This window comes from Erpetoichthys calabaricus, chromosome 2, assembly GCF_900747795.2.
Source record: "Erpetoichthys calabaricus chromosome 2, fErpCal1.3, whole genome shotgun sequence".
Classification (NCBI taxonomy): Eukaryota; Metazoa; Chordata; class Cladistia; order Polypteriformes; family Polypteridae; genus Erpetoichthys; species Erpetoichthys calabaricus.
In genome coordinates, this window is record NC_041395.2 from 124,567,601 (window position 1) to 124,590,780 (window position 23,180).

A 23,180-nucleotide genomic window follows, 5' to 3' on the forward strand; every position below is an offset into this window, starting at 1 on the left:
AAGTGATCGTAGAGTAAAAAAGTTTGTACTGTACAGGAAAAGGCAAAAAATAAATACATTTCATTCAGTGTTGTATGAGGTACTATAATATCATGGCATGTGATACAATACAGTATGTGCTGAGCCTAGCTACCCCCAAATGATCTAATCCCTGATTTCTAGTATGAGTGCTCAACGTGCGTACATGTTTGACCAGTGGTTTGCCTTTTCAAGATGTAAAACTTATTTACAATTGCAGCTCACAGAAATGTATTAAGCCTCTTTGGCATACTTCTTAAGGCTTAGTTATATTATTCTATCATATAAAGATGAATCATTCTTATAATCAAACAAAATTGCATATATTTTTTTGTGGGATTATGAATTTGACAGGCATTTCTAATATGTTTTCATTTTCTGAAAGTAACCTATTCATATCTGCAATAGACCACATCTAGAATTTTGCCATTTCTATCTTTTTGTATAATCAAACAATTCTGCAGATAACATTATTTTCTGTGAGTTTATAAATTATACAGGCTTTTTGGATATGTTGTAATTTTGTGATTTGGCACTTTTTTCTGACCCTGGACATTCATATTACTAACAAGCCCTGCCATTATTCAGAATCTGCAGTTATTCAGAATGAAATCATTTCCATTATTTTATATACTGAGCAACTCTGTTTACAACATTGTTCATCTATCTATCTATCTATCTATCTATCTATCTATCTATCTATCTATCTATCTATCTATCTATCTATCTATCTATCTATCTATCTATCTATCTATCTATCTATCTATCTATCTATCTATCTATCTATTCTGGAAATGTATGCAGTTAAAATTAAGAAGGTTAACTTGTAACACACTTGCACGTATTCCTACTAAGTATATAAAACTGACAGTGCACAATGTGAGAAAGTTAAAAGTGTTGTTGTGCCATTTGTCTCTGATCATGCCTTTAGATTACTTTTCAGTGAGCCTTGCTTCTGTAATATATGAACCTGTTTTTGCTTCCATCTATTCATTACTGAACCCACCCTCACGCAGACACTGAACGGATATACAAACCCTTCACAGAAAGTGACTGAGCTAAGATTTGAGCCCAGTTTCCTGGAGTCATTAGATGGTATAAATGAACACTGCACCATCTCTGCTGTATCTGCCCAAGATATTTAAGTAGCCTTTTTACAAGTTTCGTCTTTGCCTTTAATTCTCATGATTGTGGTATTTGGGGACTTTTGATCTAGTGTTACAAGTCACACTTCCTAAAACTTTTCAAGTTTTAGCCAGACTTATGAAGAAATGAGTGGACAGCTGTGTGCCTTTGAACACAATCATATCATATTCTAAAAAGAAACAATAAAACACATAGAATTTGAGACGTTATACAGATGTTTACCAGTGGCACTTTTGGATTGATCTGGAAGGGAGAGGGGGAATGAAACACTGTTGGAAGGGGTGGAGTGCATATGTATGTGTCTATACTGTATGTGTATATGTGTGTGTGTGTGTGTGTATGTATGAGAGATAGAGAGTAAAAGAAATAGTGGATCCAGCATGTTTCTGGAAGGATCCTGCCTTGGATTAGATGACCAAGTTGAGGAACGTGAGTACTGATGGTGCTACTTCTGACCCTAATTTAGCACTGTGAGAATGAGTCAATAGCATGAAAGTGCTGGCCGGGGACATGGCAAAAATAAGATCATTGGAGCTGCATGAAATGAGCCATATAACATTACAACATCATGAGAGAGTGAGGGAGATACACTGTGTTTCATATATATGCTACAAGCATCCACCAGTGATAATAAAATGTCATCCAAATACTGCCATAAACATCACAAAAAATGAAGATCTTTCAATGAAGATCTCTACTATACAATTTTAAAAGATATCTCAATATCACCATCAGATATTAAACACCAAAGTCAGAAATGTCAATAAATATTTATAAAAATTAAACTTTCATCATTGAGCAAAGTTCTAAATAGAACTGAATATAACTGATAAATGTTATACAGAATAATTATGATGACTACTCCAGAATAGTGAGTTCGGCAAATACATGTACCTCATAAATTGTGTCATAAAAAGTAAATCAGGGCAGTAATCTTCAGGCCTCATGGTTGAACTAAACATAAGCACATATGAGCAAAGGTCTAGAACAGAGATTGTTGGTGTCAATGCAAAAAAATCACATGCAGCAAGTAGAAATACTTTCAAGATAAGAAATTGCATTGAGAATTTCATGGAAAATTGGGAAAAATAGGACAATGATGGCTGAGTTCACTATAAACGTGTTAACAATATGTTAAACTGAAACAGATTCACTACTTATTTAATTTTTGTACAATAATGCCATCTGCTTCTCAAGTTGCCCTTTATGCAGAGATGTCACTGATGCATTATCTCTCCTGAATAAACTTAATGCTTTCTAAACCCCTGTTACATTGCATTCAGTTTTCCCAATGAATGGCACAGAAAAGACTGTTTAATGAGTAAATGTTCATGTAAAAGCTGGTTCAGATGGAGAGTCAATGTGTGTTTGAAAAACCCATAGTGACCAATTTCTTTGCATTTCTATTTATATGTTTAATACTTCCTTAAGAGAATGTAAGGTTCCTACCCGTTTTAAAAATAAAGCCATTATCCTGGAGTCAAAAAAACCCAAAGCAGACTGTCTTAAAGATTAACAACAGGTGTGATGAAATGCTGTAATAAAGTGGTCCTGGGGCTCATTAATATTCCAGATAGTTTAGACCATATTCAGTTTCTATATCATCATAACTGAAGTGCAGAAGATACCATCTGGCATACCTGCTTAATCTGAGGGTACATTTGCAGGGTGCTTCTCAAAACAGCATCAGACATAAGGCAGGAACTACCTCTGGATGAAGCTTTGGTCATCTTCTGGGCAAACCTATGCCCACACTCAGACCAGTCCAGTTTAGAGTAGTCAATTAACCTACCATGCATGTTTCAGATGTGTGAGGAAAATAGGGGTATAGGGATAAAATCCCACATAAACATGGGTATTATATGGAAGCTCAACAGATGTATCACAGTATCCGAGAACTGTGAGACAGTAGTGCTATTCACTGTGACACAGTGTCATTTTTATAACTTATCACTTACTGTAGTACATTGCTATAATGTGTTGTGAATACAGATGACAAAGTGAAACATTGTTTCATGCATTATCCAAAGTCTTAAGTTAATACCTTAAATGCTTTCTTCAGAGATGCATATTCTAATTGGTATTTAATGACTACTGAATTAACTACAAGCTTCGGAAATAAAATGAATATCTAGGCATTCATTCACTTATTTCATAACATTTTACCACATTGTGTCTTGGTTATACTTACACAGCGGGTCCAACTATTTTCTTACACAAGGTAAATTCTTATGTTTACATGAATTCCCTTTGCAATTAGGCTGCTTTTACTCTCATTCTCTATTCTGCAATACTAGGAAGTGTACTTTTTTTCAGAATTATCCAAGACGTATGTCACTTACAAAGGAGAAGAACGTATCTTCTGAAAATTTTCATTAGTTTTGGTATGTTATTTCTTTCAAATTCTTTTCAAACAGCGTGACTTAAAGGTGAACAAACTACAATTGTTGATGACAAAGAATAAGTTTGTCGTAAACAATAGGGTGCACTTTTGTTTTCATGTATTGTAGGTCTGCTTACTTCTTATTGCTACTGTATTTAAGCAGTTAATGAATAAAGTGAAAGGCAATAAAGTACATTGAAATATAGTAGAAAGAATAAAGGCAATAAGAGAATAGATTCTTTTAACACAGCTATGTGCATTTCTCAGAGAAGTAAAAAACTGTGTTGTTATTATATTGTACAGATTAGAGCTCTATTGAATGCTGTGCTGCAGCCAATCAATATGGTTCTAAGAATCTCAGAGTAGGAAAACAGTCCTACATGGCTCAAAAATCTCAAAGTGACGTAAATTTGGTTTCACTCTTAGGAGTAGGAATAAAAGCATTTTATTATCTGTCCCAATTTAGGAAACAAACTTGTTAGGAACTGCAAACAGTTAGGAACTGTTTTGGAAATGTTGAATAACAATGAATTCATAAAAAGATATCAATTTAACAGAGATGGCATAATATTTGTAACAAACCTATGTATCTATGTGCAAATGGCTACATCAATGCAGAGAAGCCATGTGCTGTAATACAAAAAAAAAACTATTGGTAACATATACTTTTAGCCAACGGGGAAATCCCAATTTGCAACAGCAGTGATTTGGGTATATACCAATCAACCATTTTTCCAATTTTCCACTAAACTTTAAACGGCTTAATAATGTGTGAGGCAATACGCAGATTCATACAATTCCTCTTGATTCTGTGTCAATTAATATTAAAATAAGCTGCATTAATGCAAATCAGCATGCAAATAAAGAACATTTTCCCTAGCATGGATGAGCACACATACAGTATGTGAATCACAAGTGGTTTCACAGTATCAATACATAGGTGGTCATTGATGCAAACTACATTGTCGGAGTCAGCATATTATCCTGAAGATAAGTGGTGCAGAATGGGTGATTGTCAGCAAAATGTCAAACAGGTACAATGGGCTTTGAATTCCACAAACCCCTAGGGCATTCATGTCACACTTTACAAGCCTGAGAAGGCTTAAGAAGATAGTCTGAGACTCCTATGGCATTAGATAAATAGAGCCTTGCAGATGATCCAGGGTGATAATGGAGAAGAACATGGAACACGACTCTAGAAGATGATTGGGAAAACTGGAAGAGTGAATGCGGCTTAATAGCTGTGGCTATTCAGTAACAGCTACTTTACAAGGCACTTCTTATGACCATAACAGCAGGAATGGAATTCTTCTGAAACTATGACTATGGATCATTTATTATTAAATAAATGTGCCTGTTATCAGGAGGAGCATACACTGATAGCACGCTGGTGCACCCACCACACGACAAACCACCTGAATTGGGACCTGAGTGCAGCGGGTGTATTCAGGATTAACTCTAATTCAGTATGTGTGCTTAAGTTTTCCCATCTCAGTGCTCCTTACAGTATTATTCTTGATGTTGTAGTGATCAAACGACAACAATTACATGCAGCTTAGTGCAGTATCCTATCTTATGTTTTACAGTAATCCCTCGCTATATCGCGCTTCACCTTTCGCGGCTTCACTCCATCGCGGATTTTATATGTAAGCATATTTAAATATATATCGCGGATTTTTCGCTGCTTCGCGGGTTTCTGAGGACAATGGGTCTTTTAATTTCTGGTACATGCTTCCTCAGTTGGTTTGCCCAGTTGATTTCATACAAGGGACGCTATTGGCAGATGGCTGAGAAGCTACCCAGCTTACTTTTCTTTCTCTCTCTCTTGGGCTGACTATCTGTGATCCTGACGTAGGGGGTGTGAGCAGGGGGGCTGTTCGCACACCTAGACGATACGGACGCTCGTCTAAAAATGCTGAAAGATTATCTTCACGTTGCTACCTTCTGTGTGCAGCTTTTAAGTATGCTGCACGGTGCTTCGCATACTTAAAAGCTCAAAGGGCACGTATTGATTTTTTTATCTGTCTCTCTCTCTCTCTCTCTCTCTCTCTCTCTCTGCTCCTGACGGAGGGGGTGTGAGCTGCCGCCTTCAACAGCTTTGTTGGTTTGTTTGCTCCTTTGAAAAGGAAGATATGTTTGCATTCTTTTAATTGTGAGACTGAACTGTCATCTCTGTCTTGTCATGGAGCACAGTTTAAACTTTTGAAAAAGAGACAAATGTTTGTTTGCAGTGTTTGAATAACGTTCCTGTCTCTCTACAACCTCCTGTGTTTCTGCGCAAATCTGTGACCCAAGCATGACAATATAAAAATAACCATTTAAACATATGGTTTCTACTTCGCGGATTTTCTTATTTCGCGGGTGGCTCTGGAACGCAACCCCCGCGATGGAGGAGGGATTACTGTACTTCTTCTTTATCTTCTTCTTCTTCTACTATTTTGAATATTATTAACGTTGTGGTGAAGCCTTGGTGTTGGTATCAGAAAACTACAAAAAGCCACCGTGAACACCACTTTGTGGCACAGTGTGCCATAAAATTGTGATGTCGTTAATTTTCAAACGTCAACTCCATTCTTCTCAGTGGGAGTGGAAGTTAGACACTTTCTACAAACTTCTTATGTTTCACTCTGAGGTAGGACAAATTCTTTTCCTAATCAAACTTTTAGTGCATTTCCTATGAGTACTGTAATTCTGAGACACTTGATACATACAGGCACGAGTTACGCTTTAAGTAGATTTTGCTTGTTCTTCCTAATCATGTATGGTTTTATCGAGATGTGTGTGTGTTACGTTATTTGAAAATTATAAACTTGTATGGCTGTATGAGTGAGTCCTATGATGGACTGAAATCCTGTCCATGGTGAATCCTACCTTGCCCTCAATGCTGCCAAGTTAGGTTCTGGTCTCCCGTGACCCTGAGTTTTTTAAGTGAATCACATAATTCTATGACATATGTTGCATAGGCACAGTCATAAAACAAATCAAAAAACTTAACTAGGTGACAAATGAGAAAAAATGCACTTGATATTACAAGCTAATTCAAAACAACATATTATAACTCTCAGATCACAGAATTAATTAATGGGATGCAATTCCTCATTTATGGTACCTGAGTGACATAAATTGAAAACAAAACATCCCGGTTGGTTGTTGCCTTTAAATAGTGACAAATTTGTTTTTTCAACAAGTAATCTTTAAACATTCAGTATGAATTCCATTTTTTATAGTTTTTAGATTTTCATTAAGTTCATGAGATATCAGAGAAGTATAAAGTAATGTAGTTTACACTTTAGATCAAACACATCCTAATGTGATTAATCTAAGTACCATACTACAACTTGACTGTCATTATTGTATGTTACACTCATACAAAGCAATTCATTCACATTGACATATTTGACATAAGAGTAATTTGGCAGTTCTTTGTTAGAATATGATTATTTGAATATAACAAAGTTTACAAATTAATTGAATCCTGGTCTGCTGTGGCTCAGTTGTATAAATCTTGGCTTGTAACTCCTTGATTTTTTTTTATCCCTTGAATCAGGTTGGGTGGGAGTGGGTGGGTTGGGTTACATTATATGCTATGTCCGTTTATTGATATATCCTGTCAATTTGTCTTTACTTGATAAAATGCTGAGCAGAAAAAAGACACAAAGTTTAGGCCATTCATTCCTTCTGTCTTGTTGTGATTTGTTAAAAGATACGTTGTCCTTGCAACTCATGCAATAATTGCTTACAGTTTAAAATTCATGTTTTAATGTTTAAAAACATATTAAGCTAGTTCTTAAATGGGAGACTAATCTAGTATATGATGAAATGATATTAACAAACATCTATAAGAGGAGAGATGCTGAGTATATTGGGAAAAAAGGAAGGCCTAAGCGAAGGTTTATGGATGTGGTGAGAGAGGACATGCAGGTGATGGGTGTACCAGAACAAGATGCAGAGGACAGAAAGATATGGAAGAAGGTGGTCTGCTGTGGTAACCCCTAACGGGAGCAGCCGAAAGAAGAAGAATAAAACTGTACTTTATATGTTAACAGCTCTCTTATTCTTTTCAGGTATGATGGAATTCAGTTTATTTGGAATATCCTATGTAAGTGGAAAATTTTACTTCTGAATGTATAACTATCTGATCTTTGCTGTATATACTGCAAATATACTTAATAATAGAATAATAATATAAATTATCTTAAAAATGTTTTTAGACTGGCGCTGACATTTGTGGATTTTTCAAAGATGCAACCTATGAAATGTGCACACGCTGGATGCAAGTTGGAGCTTTCTACCCATATTCAAGAAATCACAATGGAAAAGGAAGCAAAGTAAGTAGATGACACAGCAACACTGAGGTCTTTACTGGATTTTTATCAACATTGTTTAAGGTAATTGAAATCACAGAAATGTTTAAGTATTGTACAATGTTTAATACTGCTATCTCACAACTTCATTGGTTAGGGTTCAATTCCTGGGTATTGTCTTTCTCGAGTTTGCATGATCTCTTCATGTTTGAATGTTTTTTTCTCTGTATTCTTGTTTCCATGCACATGCCAAAGATTGCATGTTAAGCAGACTGGCAAGTCTAAGCTCAACCTACATGAATGAGGTTAGGTGTGTGCATGTATTTTGATTTTAATTTATTCTTATTAATTGCACTGCAAATCCTGTGGATTATAAAATAACTAGCTGTGTAAGCCCGTGCTGTAAAAAGCCCAGGGTCCTAGAAACTATTGAAATCGTCAGAAAAAAAATTGAAATGTAGAGATGTCAGGTAATTGAAGGGAACTACTCTTGGCATCTCTCTCCTAGGAGGTTTCATTTTGCCGACGTGCTCGACCTCACTTGTGTGTTAGCGGCAGGAGGAAAAGTAAAAGGGATACTGTTTTGCCGATGTGCTCGCCGCTAAGCGAGTGACATTCTTTGGAGGTTTCATTTGGCCAACATGCTGGCCTTGCTTGCGTATACTTGCAGGTGGAGCCCTTACCCCAACTCCACCTTTCACTTCCGGGCCGGACAGAGACACACACTTCCATGCATAGACATTTATATATAAGATTGCAAGTACCCATAAGAAAAAAAAAAGAAATATATGTCGTGCTGTGTAAACATGACAATATACTTCAACCTGGTATTAAACTGAGGGTGGTTAATTTCATTCTGAAAAGGATGCAAGTATAGGCAAATGATGACTATTTCACTTCTTATATATAAGAGATAACAATTTGACCACAGTATATCTCTGGTGCCTCAGCTATTAAATGCAAACTGAGGTGAAGGTAAGAAAAAACATGTTTCTGATTTTAAATGCCTTTAAGATGGTGTGTTACTGAATACAGAAAAGAGAATATGGAATAGCATTTAGAATGTAATTTTCTACAGTGATCAATGTACTGTCTGAAGTAGACTGACATAACTTAATTTACTTTTAATATCTTAGATCTCTTTTACTGGCTTTTATTATAATTAAGGAAGTTAAAGAAATATTGACATGCACTACTGTATGTATGCTTCATGTTTGAGTGTAAACAAAGTATATAAGTTTACAGTTACAGATGCACACTTTGATAAATAAGTCTTCAAATATAAAGAGGTATTGCGGACTCATCTGGGATCTCATGAGAAGTGCATTTTTCTTTTACCACAGACCATGAAAAAGTTATAATCTTCAGTGCTCCATTCTGAGATACAGTACATGGTCCTTAGTGACCATTTTTCCTTTTAATATTTAATTTCAGGCCAGAAAGGCATTTATTTTTTTACTACCTAAGCTGAAATGTGAATGCTCAACCATATAACTTTTAATTAAGTGAGGCAAAAGAATTGAGGCTTGGGCAGAAGCTAAATAGTTGAGCCTTCCCTCAGTCATCCATATTTCTCTGAAAGTAAATTCAGTGACAGCCTTGTTAACATAAGGCTGAGATCTGGTTTGAGAACAATTGTGCTAATTTACTGTTACTTTTGTGTTTTCATATCTGTTGTAACATATTATATTTATTTCCATTTTCAGTTTGTACCTGTCTGCAAGCCAGAGACATAATCAATGAAATATATATTTTTCTGTCTGGATTATTGTCTTTCTGGATTCTTTGATGATCAAGGAGAATAGTTTTATTCTGTGCAGGTGTCTTACATATTTATATAAATAGGTGCTACAAAAGTGCAGATAGCATTTAGGCCTGCAGTATTGCAAAAATTATGGTATTGAACAAGGAAGACATACATAATTCTTATATAAAGAAATATATATTTTCAGAAAACATTAGTTTTCATATGTTGTGAAAATTACAGTACATTGGATATAGTATTGTTTATACTGTGTCATACTATTGTGGGTATAGTTGTATTATTTAAAATATATGGTATTTGTTTCTAGTCTTTTTTTTTTTTAAACAATACATGTTATATTCAGATAGATGACTCTGATCATTCTAGAAATATATGCTTGTGAATTTCTTTCAAAACACTGATCTTCTACTATACTTCACTTGCGAGACAGTTAGAACTGACACTGACACCTAGCACACATCTATTTTATTTTAGGTAAAAGGATTTACATTCCAAATCATTAAATGCAACTTTTGGTCATGAATTATGTTTAGTCAATGGATTTTACTTTTATTCTTTTGTTTTGTTCTGACCAGCACTAAAAAAACATTGCCACTTAATTTCTCTGCTGCTTAATTAAGCCAGGGCTCAGTTTTTGCTTCTTTCACATTATTTGTCATCATATGCCCTTCTGTCTATTAGAGGTGCTCTATGAGTAAAAGTAGAAATGCACATCCATGTCCAATGAACACTATTTGCTAGCCAAGTCTGGTGATTTACAAATGTTCTTGGGCAGATCAGATATTCACAAATGATCATTCTCTGAAAGTATGGAGGGAGAGGCAGAGTTCATGCCAACTTATCAGTTCATTGCCAGTGATACTGCAAACAAGAAAGCCACATCAAACTTAAAGAATTGTTCACAAGTGAAATTCTAAATAAATTGAAGACAAGAACATTCAGGCCATCTGTTTATGAGCATGAAACATTTTCAATTGGCCCTCTGTAGGAGGGACCACATTATAATAATAGAAGAAATGATTACATTTTCTGATGAGTCTGAATGATTGAATAGACACAGCATAATAATTATGGAGAAATTAATAGGCATCTGAGCATAACAGTCCTTTAATGCTTTGCAGTTGAGGAATGAATAACACAGAGTTTCCAGACTCCTAACAGGGACAAGATGATAATCAAAAACCTGAAAAATGAAAACTGCTGCATGCTGCTTTGATAGATTCCTACAGCTGCAGCGCTGTCATGATTTTAAGGAACAATTTATTTGTGTGAGTGGTTTCATCCAAAGTATTAGCTGTCTCTGAAGACTAATGTTTTCATGAAACACCAGGTAAGTTATCTTTTAGAAGCAAAACATTCCATACAGATGTGAACCACTTGCAGATACAGAATTATTATGCTATGTCCTGCACTGCAGGAGCCAAGTGAAACAGTTTTTAAATAACTTTCTGTTTATAGAATGGTTTCTTAGGTTTTCTGGCTTGTACAAACACAGTGCCTTGGTTGCTACCTATAGTACTTCTTTATTTACTGTATATAGTGTTTTATCATTTTGCAAGCTACATTGTTAAGATATAGAATACTAAATCACATATGGAAACTGTATGTCAGATATGTGATACAATCAAAAACTGAATGGTGCATACTGTGCAATAAGGAAAACAACTGTGACTATTTGAATTATTACAACATGTTGGTAGAATTGTGCAAGAACCAATAGATTATTTTTTTGTCACCAGATATAGTATTATTTAGCAGACCCGTGTCAGTGTCTCCTTTTGGGTCACAGATAGAATGCAGCAGAAAAGAATATGTGATGTACTGTGGAGCCATACAAATGACAAATTGCAAAAGCAGATATATAATATGTTTTATGCAAACTTCTATAAAATGTTTAATAATAATTAAAATCATTTTGAAAGCATTTTGAGGATATGACTACATGATTTAAAGGGGGGCAGAATAAGTGGAAGCAAATAACACGCTGATTCATTTAAGAGCTTTTGCAATCCTCCAACAGACACTGACAGATGTTTTTCATTAGAACATTAGAACAATCTAGATGAGAACAGTCCATTCAGCCCAACAAATCTCATCAATCCTATCCACTTAATTCTTCTAAAATAACATCAAGTCTTGTTTTGACAGTTCCTAAAGTCTTACTGTATACCACACTACTTGGTAGCTTATTTCATGTGTCTATGGTTCTCTGTGTAAAGAAAAACTTCCTAATGTTTGTGCGAAATTTACCCTTAACAAGTTTCCAACTGTGCCCCTGTATTCTTGGTGAACTCGTTTTAAAATAACAGTCTCAATTCTCTGTACTAATTCCTTTCATGATTTTAAACACTTCAATCATGTTACCTCTTAATCTTCTTTTGCTTAAAATGAAATTGCTCAGCTCTTTAAATCTTTACTCATAATTCATCTTCTGTAGCCCTAGCTGTAATCGGTCTAGTCACTCTTCCCTGGACCTTTTCTAGCCCTGCTATGTCCTTTTTGTTGCCTGGAGGCCAAAACAGCACACAGTATTCTAGATAAGGCCCAGTGCCTGAATCAGAAGCCAGCCTGCTGTTAATTGATTTTCGCATTTTATGAGATACAGTAATCCCTCCTCCATCGCGGGGGTTGCGTTCCAGAGCCACCCGCGAAATAAGAAAATCCGCGAAGTAGAAACCATATGTTTATATGGTTATTTTTATATTGTCATGCTTGGGTCACAGATTTGCGCAGAAACACAGGAGGTTGTAGTGAGACAGGAACGTTATTCAAACACTGCAAACAAACATTTGTCTCTTTTTCAAAAGTTTAAACTGTGCTCCATGACAAGACAGAGATGACAGTTCCGTCTCACAATTAAAAGAATGCAAACATATTTTCCTCTTCAAAGGAGTGCGCGTCAGGAGCAGATAATGTCAGAGAGATAGAGAAAAGCAAACAAATCAATAGGGCTGTTTGCTTTTAAGTATGCGAAGCACCACGGCACAAAGCTGTTGAAGGCGGCAGCTCACACCCCCTCCGTCAGGAGCAGGGAGAGAGAGAGAGACAGAGTTTGTTTTTCAAACAAAAATCAATACGTTTCCTTCGAGCTTTTAAGTATGCGAAGCACCGTACAGCATGTCGTTTCAGGAAGCAGCTGCACAAAAGATAGCAACGTGAAGATAATCTTTCAGCTTTTTTAGACGAGCGTCCTTATCGTCTAGGTGTGCGAACAGCCCCCCTGCTCAATCCCCCTACGTCAGGATCAGAGAAAGTCAGCGCAAGAGAGACAGAAAAGTAAGCCGGGTAGCTTCTCAGCCATCTGCCAATAGCGTCCCTTGTATGAAATCAACTGGGCAAACCAACTGAGGAAGCATGTACCAGAAATTAAAAGACCCATTGTCCGCAGAAATCCGCGAACCAGCAAAAAATCCACGATATATATTTAAATATGCTTACATATAAAATCTGCGATGGAGTGAAGCCGCGAAAGGCGAAGCGCGATATAGCGAGGGATTACTGTACCTTGTTTCACTGCGACAAATGTAAAAATTGCAAGCTGTGTGGTGTATTATTATTACACAGGAGTAAAAGTACACTTTTTCTTTTTCTTCCTTTTTTTTACTATTAAGTAATTGGCAAAAGCACTTAAAATACCATGGTAGCAAAATAGTGGAACGCATAAATTATAACATAGCTTCATTAAATACCTGCTGGAGTAAAATATTTATAAAGAAATATGAGGAAAAGTTTGAGAACTGGAGGATACTAATGAAGAACGCACATCATTTTGTTGATTTTCTCATAAAATGAAAATACGTAATAGTAGGAATTTTACGCAGCCAAACGACAGCAGAAACAAGCAAAAGTTGGCTTCTTATTAAAAGAAAACCAGCAAAAGCATTTTTTTACTTCTCAAAAAATAATTTTGCCCAATCAGCATTTTCAGTCTAATCCTTTTACCAGCAACCCGTATGTGTACTAAACTCCTATTTTCAAGTCGGTTTTAGAAATTTCTATCAGCATTCTGCAACCATATGCACTGCTATCAACTTCTTTTTTTAAAGTACTGTATAATTCAGTAGTGGTGCCAGAGTTTTATAAAAGGGTGGGCCTATATTTGTCCCGAGTAAGCCTAATGTTGTTTTTGTTGCTTTCTGCTCTACCCCACTATAACCTAACATCTATGGGGGAGAAGTGAAAGCTTTAGATTCATCAAAGATTTCGATCTCCAGTTTTTGACAGATCTCGATGTTTGTTTTAGGGTCACCTTTTACCGAAAACGTCGATATCTCGATGATGGGTGTGTGTCTGTCTGTGTGTGTGTTTGTGTGTCACATTTTCTTGATGACGGTCTAGAGCTAAAATGGCTGGATGGAAAAATACCAAACTCGAAACTTAAGCCTGTTATGAGATGACGATGTGCTGATTTATTTTTGAGCCAAATTGTGCAAAAGAAAGAGGCACTCTGGAGGAACCCTCAAATACTGTAATTCTGCAATTAATTATGAATTCCTCTTGTCAATTGCTATTTTAATGACCTATTTTATGATCTGAAAGATCAGCATCAGAGCGGTAAATACTTACTGAAATGTTATAGAATAGTTCAAGTACAGTAACTTTGTTCCTAGGGCACAAAGCCTACTGATGCTCACGTCCAAATTTTTTCTATTAAATTTATATTACTAATGTAAAAAGGGTAATGAGGGTTTTTTTGGCTTTTTTTGCATATGTAGTTTGAATCATTTTTGTTAACATTAATTTAAATCTGTTTACAAATGATGAAATTAAAATGACTGCCCATCTTTTGAAAAGTGTGAGATACGAGCCCATTGCAAGGCACAAACACCCAAATAACATCCATCCATTTTCCAACCCGCTGAATCCGAACACAGGGTCACGGGGGTCTGCTGGAGCCAATCCCAGCCAACACAGGGCACAAGGCAGGAACCAATCCCGGGCAGGGTGCCAACCCACCGCAGGACACACACAAACACACACCAAGCACACACTAGGGACAATTTAGAATCACCAATCCAGCTAACCTGCATGTCTTTGGACTGTGGGAGGAAACCAGAGTGCCCGGAGGAAACCCACGCAGACACGGGGAGAACACGAAAACTCCACGCAGGGAGGACCCGGGAAGCGAACCCAGGTCCCCAGGTCTCCCAACTGTGAGGCAGCAGCGCTACCCATTGCGCCATCGTGCTGCCCACCCAAATAACATCTGTTAGAATTTTGACCTGTAGCATTATATAACAGCAAACAGACAGATTACTGTTTTTGCCATTCCTTGTAAGCTAACAGTGAATTTGCCAAAATTGCATCTTTCAATATCATGTGTTCCAGCCACATACTGTATCTTTTGTACCAAAGAGCCGCAAAGCTGTGCACCTTACCTGTTATAACAGAAGTTGGAAATATTAATACCAATTCATATGGTGACCTGTGAATCACACAAATCTGGGACCTTGGCCTATCTTTCGACATTTGGCGATGGAATTATTGTAGATTTTTTAACATACTCGCAGCTATCACTACAATTGACAGTGTTTGCTAGGGTTTTCTCTTGCCATTTGTACATCACCAAAATTTTCTTTGCCGGCATTAGACTCTGGAAAATTTTTTAGTTCTGTTTATTTCCTTTCACTAATAAAACTTTAAATGGTTGTTTGTCGAGACATTGCTAAAGCTTATCTTGTTTTGTTCTCATTTCCCTCGAACAGGACTGTAACGTGTGGTCTGTGGCGCTGTGCCAATCTTAAATAAATAATTGCACCATGTGTAGGTGCAGGTTGCAAGCGGGTGCAAGGGTACATAAGTGCGTTTTACTCCATGGTTAGTGGAGGAAGTAGATGGCCACGCCACATTCACATGTAAAGGCGGGCAGGTCAATCAGGGGCCTCCATGCTGCCGCAGAGGGCATGGCTCCTCGCACCAGCACCCAATTAGGTAGCATGGGTCAAAGGGGGAGAATAGGGGAAGGAATATGTCAGAAGAAAAATGCCATCAGTGGTTAAAGGGAGAATAGAGAGCAAAAAAGGTGAAGATCTGTGAGAGCAGTCTCTTGCAGGACGAGGGAGCTGGCCAGCTAGAAAGAAAAAACAGCGCAATCTTGGGCCTCATGAAAAAGCGATTGAGTGGCATTCCAGGGGATGGTTTGCCTCATTGCATAATTGTGTGGAGTGGGTGCAAGCATGGTGAAATCCTCCCCAGGGATCCTAGGTATGGCTGTGGGTACATGAAGGATGACGTGAGGATGACTGACCTCAGATGGCCTGGGTAAAGCTGTGTGGGAGGCTACGACAGGGGTTGGTTGATGAAGTTTGTGATGAAGTTTGCTGTTTTTCTCAGGCTGAGTAAGCAAGGGGTGAGCTGGGCAAACAAATGTGGAATTGTGACGAACTCCTCTGACTGTGCAGTAAGGACACATTGACTGTGTGTTTTAATCTCTGTTTTTAATGGATCTATTTATTACAACTTTTTTTTTTTTTTTTAATATTTTTATTTTATTCATTTTCATTGTAATCATTCCATACAAACAGATCAATTTATAACCCAACAAATTTGAAGACTAATCAAACCTCACCCCTGAGAAGGAGAGCTTAGCTAAAGGAAAATTGCTTAAGGCTTTTTAATAAGGCAACATTAAACAAAAGAAAGGGAGAAGTGAATATCTATGTAAATAAGAGATGGAGAAGGGAGTTAAATGCAATAATAGTTAATTCTCTTATTCTAAAATAATATTGATTAAATCCTGCCATGTTTTGAAAAAATGTTGTACAGATCCTCTAACTGAAAATTTGATTTTTTCCAATTTCAAATAATATAAAACATCAGTTTCCCACTGACTTATAAGAGGAGAATTAGGATTCTTCCAATTTAACAAAATAAGTCTGCGTGCCAAAAGTGTAGTGAATGCAATCACAGTTTGCTTGTCCTTCTCTACTTCAAGTCCATCTGGAAGAACACCGAACACAGCTGTTAGTGGGTTAGGAGGGATTGTGATACCAAGGCTGTCTGAGAGGCACTTAAAAATTTTTGTCCAAAATGATGTTAGTTTAGTGCAGGCCCAGAACATGTGACCCAGTGAGGCAGGAGCTTGGTTGCAGCGTTCGCAGGTTGGATCCTGCCCTGGAAACATTTTGGACAGTTTTAAGCGAGACAGATGGGCTCGATATATAATTTTTAGTTGAATAAATCTATGCTTTGCGCATATAGAACTCGAGTGAATTCTCTGCTTTGCTACCTTCCACTCCTTTTCTGATATATTGATTAAGAGATCTTCTTCCCAATGTCCTCTTGGATCTTTGAAAGGTAGGGACTCTAATAAGATTTTATATATTGCGGAAATAGTGTTTGTTTCCTCGAAATTGAGCAGTATTTTTTCCAGCATTGTGGAGGGTGCAAGGTGGGGGAAATCGGGCAATTTCTGTTTAATAAAATTTCTAATTTGAAGATAGTAAAAGAAATGTGTAGCTGGGAGATTGAATTTTGAACGTAATTGTTCAAAAGATGTAAATATGTTGTCTATATAAAGATCTCTGAGCATTTTAATCCCAAAACTTTTCCAGGTATTAAAAACTGGATATACTTGCGAAGGTTGAAAGAGGTGGTTCTCTTGCAGAGGTGCCACTGATAAAAGATTTTCCATCTTAAAATACTTCCTAATTTGGTTCCATATTCTGAGTGAGTAAAGCACAGTTGGGTTATTAGTATATTTGCGATAACTTTCATTTATTGGAGAGCAGAGCAGGGAATATAAAGAAGTACTACAGGATTTTACTTCTATTGCGGACCAAGCCTGTGTATGTGCATTTATTTGTGTCCAGGTTTTTATGGCTTGTATGTTTGCTGCCCAGTAATAAAACTGAAAATTAGGTAAAGCCATGCCACCTTCTGCCTGAGGTCTTTGTAGGGTCGCTCTTCGGATACGTGGGTGTTTTGAGTTCCAAATGAATGAGGTTATTATTGAATCTAACTGTTTAAAAAATGATTTATTGATATATATTGAAATGTTTTGAAATAAAAAGAGAAGTTTAGGAAGGATATTCATCTTAACAATGTTAATTCTTCCAGCTAGAGTGAGATGAAGGGTTGACCATCTATGCAAGTCTTGCTTAATTTTTTCCATACAGACGCCAAAATTTTGTTCATAAAGAGCTTTATGTTTACTTGTGATATTTACCCCTAGGTATTTAAACTGATCTGCTATGGTAAAAGGTAGGGTGTCTAATCTAATATTATATGCTTGTGAATTCACTGGAAAGAGTATACTTTTATTCAGATTAATTCTAAGACCAGATATCTTTTGAAATTCTGTTAGTGCTGTTAAAACAGCGGGGACAGTGTTTTCTGGGTCTGATATATATAAGACCATATCATCTGCATATAGAGAAATTTTCTGTTCCAGTCCTTCTCTGACAATCCCCTTTATCTGATAAGAATTTCGGCAGTGAACCGCCAGTGGTTCAATAGCGATTGCAAACAAAGTGGCGACAAGGGACATCCTTGTCTGGTACCACGTTCTAGTTTAAAGTAGTCTGAGCAAATGTTATTAATACAAACTGCAGCTTCTGGATTGGTATACAGTAGTTTGATCCAAGCACAAATATTTGGGCCAAACCCAAATTTCTCCAATGCAGTGAAAAGGTAAATCCATTACAACTTTTTAATCTCCACTAGCTCCTTAATTTTATTAGATCATTTATTGTGGATTATGCACTGCACTATTGGAACACTGTTTGTTTTGGATTTGGATTTTAATAAAAGCACTTTTGCAGTTTTTCACCATCCCCTTGCTTTGTGTGAGTGTCCTCATCTGCCAGCTCATCCGGTCATGACTATTGACGCTGTAAGGTAAAAGAGGATCCCAGAACAGGAGTGGGTGCTGGAGCCAACCCGCACTGTCATAACATACCTACATATTTAGTAAATTCAGCTGTTTTACTTTTTGATAGCCTTCTTTTAACATAAAATGTTTTGAATAGTATTGTGTAAAATTTAAAAGTCCATCTTGTTTCTGAATCTTTTTATGTAGACATATGCCAACATCAATAATACAATTTTTAAGAAAATTAAGTCTGACAGTGATAAAGTAACAATAGCAAATTTGCTGTGTAGGTTTATAATTAATTGACATTTTAATCAAGGAAGATATGTATTTAAATGTATATATGGAATATACCATAGGTTAATTTTCTTAAGGAAAAAAAAATAATAAAAAGCTATGCTATATTGGCTTCTTGGGCCAATGAGCAAATTGGGTGTGCATAAGCCTCCCTTGGCCTTATAATGGCACTGCACCTGCTTCATATACTTTGTACATGAGAGAAAGGTTTTTATAATTTTGTTTCTTTAAATATAATGGCAAAAGAAAGTCCAGTTGTACTTGAAGATAGAAATTCTTATTGATTGAATCAGAGAGTTTGAACCTTAATTAATATTTAGCTCTATTAGCTGTGTTTTTTGACATTAATTTATTTATTGTGGTTATTATTTGTGTATCCATTCATTCATTGTATTTCACACCATTCTTAAAACTCATATAAGAATGTACTGAATAACATTAAGGAAATGGAATTTGAAAAAAATTTAAAAATAGAACTAGACTACACTTACAGAAATTTTACTAGTAGCTCTTGTTGATAAAACACAACAGATTCAACACTAGAGCACTCTACATTTAATTTATCGCTTATGTCTTTGATTTCTGAAAATACTTGAATTTGAGATGAGAAATAAAAATTCACACTACAGTAATCCCTCGCTATATCGCGCTTCGACTTTCATGGCTTCTCTCTATCACGGATTTTATATGTAAGCATATCTAAATATATATCGCAGATTTTTCACTTGTTCACGGATTTCTGCGGACAATGGGTCTTTTAATTTCTGGTACATGCTTCCTCAGTTGGTTTGCCTAGTTGATTTCATACAAGGGACGCTATTGGCGGATGGCTGAGAAGCTACCCAATCAGAGCACGTATTATGTATTAAATAAAACTCCTCAAATATATTGTGAGCAGGGGGGCTGTTCGCACCCTTAGAGGATATGGACGCTCCTCTAAAGAATGCTGAAAAACTACCTTCACATTGCTCCCTTCCTTGCTGGGCTTACCTGCGGCTGCTTTGTCAAGCGATATGCTTCCCGCACGGTGCTTCGCATATTTAAAAGCCCGAACAGAATCTATTGATTTTTGATTGTTTGCTTTTCTCTCTCTATCTCTCTGACATTCATACTTAAAAGCCCGAACAGCGCCTATTGATTTTTGATTGTTTGCTTTTTTCTCTCTCTCTCTGACATTCTCTGCTCCTGACAAAGGGGTGTGAGCAGGGGGGCTGTTCGCACCCCTAGAGGATACGGACGCTCCTCTAAAAAATGCTGAAAGTCTACCTTCACATTGCTCCCTTACTTGCTGGGCTTACTTACGGCTGCTTTGTCGTTCGATATGCTTCCCACGCGGTGCTTCGCATACTTAAAAGCCCAAACAGCACCTATTGATTTTTGATTGTTTGCTTTTGTTTCTCTCTCTCTCTGTCTCTGACATTCATACTTAAAAGCCCGAACAGCACCTATTGATTTTTGTTTGCTTTTCTTTCTCTCTCTGACATTCTCTGTTCCTGACATGCACTCCTTTGAAGAGGAAGATATGTTTGCATTCTTTTAATTGTGAGACGGAACTGTCATCTTTGTCTTGTCATGGAGCACGTTTAAACTTTTGAAAAAGAGACAAATGTTTGTTTACAGTGTTTGAATAAAGTTCCTGTCTCTACAACCTCCTGTGTTTCTGTGCAAATCTGTGACCCAAGCGTGATAATATAAAAATAACCATATAAACATATGGTTTTTACTTCACGGATTTTCACCTTTCACGGGGGGTTCTGGAACGCAACCCCTGCGATCGAGCAGGGATCACTGTAAAATGTATAGCTGGAATTCATTGTTGGTATATGTTTCTGTCTGGTAATAACAGATGCTTAAGCAGATTCTATGAAAAGATACTTTTCAGTAGGAGACTAGGAATATGTTACAGAATGCCAATGCAAACGTGTATTAAGGAGGAGCCCAACGCACAACAGCATCAAGGATATTCCACATTAATGACTTATAGACTATGTAATCTTTAGTAAAAAATGTTAATTTCTAGTCCTTACTGGTGATTTAAAAAGTTTGAAAATGGGGTGCAGATACTGCATTAGAAAAGAAATACTTAACATTCTTTAAAATATCATAATAATATGTGACAGTAAACTTAACATTCAAGAAGTGATTCTTCCCCTATAGGGGCAGTTCCAAGGCACAGTTTTTGTAAATATTTAATTTGATTTTGCGTAGTTCATTTTTGTTTTAATTCCGGCAGTGTCTTAAAAACTGTATATTTCAGTGTCCTTTGGGCCCTGCAGAGCACAGCTCACTGGTAGCTGATAATTGCATGCTAATTGCTTAATTGGTTGAGTACGGTTGTAAAAGCCTCAGGGGATCTGGAAGCATTTTAATCAGATAGAAGGGCATCAACAGCACTTCATGATCAAGCCTGGCATGATTCTGAATGTTACAGCGCAATACCCTTCACTATTCATGCACTATTGCTTTCTGTGGTGTGTATATATATAAAGCTTAAATTCTTTTTTTTTTTAATCTAAGAGTTCAAATGCTGTTTAATCATTTCATAATAATCTAGTTTTGTTGTTGCTTTTTCAGTAAACAGTACAACCATAAAATTACATTGTTTGTGCTACTTTATAAAACTGTGCAATGATAATTATGGATTTACAGAAAAAGTTAAAAAAAAGTATTTTTACACAAATGCAAAGTAACATTCTGTAACTAGAGCTGCTTTTGCAAGTGTTCTCAGTGTCTCATACATGTTAAATTTTATTAATGCACTATTTATTCAGCAAAAGCTGTTTCAAGGCTAGTACTGTCAAGTTAATGTTTTCAGTTAGAAGCAGAAACGAAATGGAAATACTTGCTCTGTATAAAGTATGCACTTCTCATGGATCATGGTCTGATTAACTGCGTAAGTTGAATTGGAGTGGCATCTTTACTTTTATGTGGCCTAAAACACTTTCTAGCTTTCCAAGGTTAGGTGTTTTAAGGATAACAGCGTATGCAGAACCGTTTTGGGTTTATACTTTAGACAAATAAAAAGTGTGCTGTTGCTCTGCCCTCTTCCGGCACAAAGTGTGATCTCACAGATTTATGACTGCAAACACACACCTTTTGAAACCTTCTTGTAAAATATTCAGATGTTCATTAAACCATACAGAAAGAAAGATAATGTCCATGTATCCTATAATAAATGTAACATAAGGAAACATAATGTACCATAATATCACTAATTTATTCAAAAGTACAAATGAATTATGTTAAAGAGAGCTAACATCATACATATTATAAAAAGTCCAATTCAGTACTTGCCAACATTGAGGACACATTGCTTCACCTAACACTTAATATCAGAAAGTGATACAGCTAACAGAAACTGGATCGGACCCTAGAGGAAAATGGCTTCATCACTCATGAGCATATCAATAAAAATTCACAACTTGGCACAAAATAATACTGCCCAGAGATCCCTTGTGAGTTCTGAAGGACAATGACAAAAACAAAAAGACAGACCCTGCCAGCTGGTGTTCAGATAGGTCACAATGGTCATTTCTAAGAAAGCACCAGAGACATATCCAGGATTTAAAATTGTCTGCTATAGTTTGAGATCATGTATAATCATTAAAGAAAGTAAAATGCATTTAATGAATGAAAAATGTATACATTTACTTCTGGACACATGGCTATAGCCTCAAGAAACAAGTTCAAGATGATAAAATAAATTATTGAGGTCTGCTAATGAATTAAGATTGCTGTCCTGGCTTTTTAAGTTGTATGTGTTTTATTTTCCTAGTTAGGTTCAGTAAGCTATTTTACACATGCCTGCTTTTTTGCCTGAAGAGAATAACAGGGCACAATCCAATTGATTCTGCTTAGTGTAATTCAAAGAATAGTTTACAGAAGCCTTGCTTCTTTCTAGCTAGCAATTTTGACCTTTGAATGTTTGAATCTTAAACCGCATTAGTGAATCCCTTCTAGCCTCTATGGCCCGGCAATTGAGAATAGCTTCAGAGCTGGAATTAAGTTAGCACTGACAGCAGCAAAAATCCAGAAGATGCACACAATATTAAGTCCATAATATAGATTTGGGTGAACCATCACGTAACACTTATGATGCCTAAGGACAGTATCACTTTTCTTGAAATCAGGAAACTGAAAAAAGCCATAAACATAACAAGCAAGTAAACATTTGTCTTTGTCTATTTATTCATTAAGCTACACACCTATTGTGTACTAGCACTGAGCAAATGTGAATTCAAATAGGTTGTAAAAAAGTAGCATGAGCACACTAGTAAAAGATGTTTTATCAGCCAAACAATGTGAGTATATTTGACTAGTATTCAGCTATTTATTTTGCCTACAAGTTAAAAATGTTATGAAGAAAATCACAGGCACATGCAAACATTTTCTGACTCTTGTATTTTGATATGGATGCAATCTGTCATTCTTCTAATTGTCAAAATTGCAAGGTAA

The 23,180-nt window shown here is 36.4% G+C and overlaps 1 protein-coding gene across 2 annotated transcripts in view; it reads left to right on the forward strand.

Annotated features, from left to right (window-relative positions):
• The window catches only part of si (sucrase-isomaltase (alpha-glucosidase)), a 206,806-nt gene that overhangs the window by 148,367 nt on the left and 35,259 nt on the right, over positions 1-23,180 (forward strand). For both annotated transcript variants that reach the window (XM_028794477.2, XM_051923319.1), the window contains exons 39-40: positions 7,612-7,646; positions 7,759-7,875. In XM_028794477.2, coding sequence (XP_028650310.2) covers positions 7,612-7,646; positions 7,759-7,875 — 152 coding nt within the window. The remainder of the gene's footprint in view (positions 1-7,611; positions 7,647-7,758; positions 7,876-23,180) is intronic.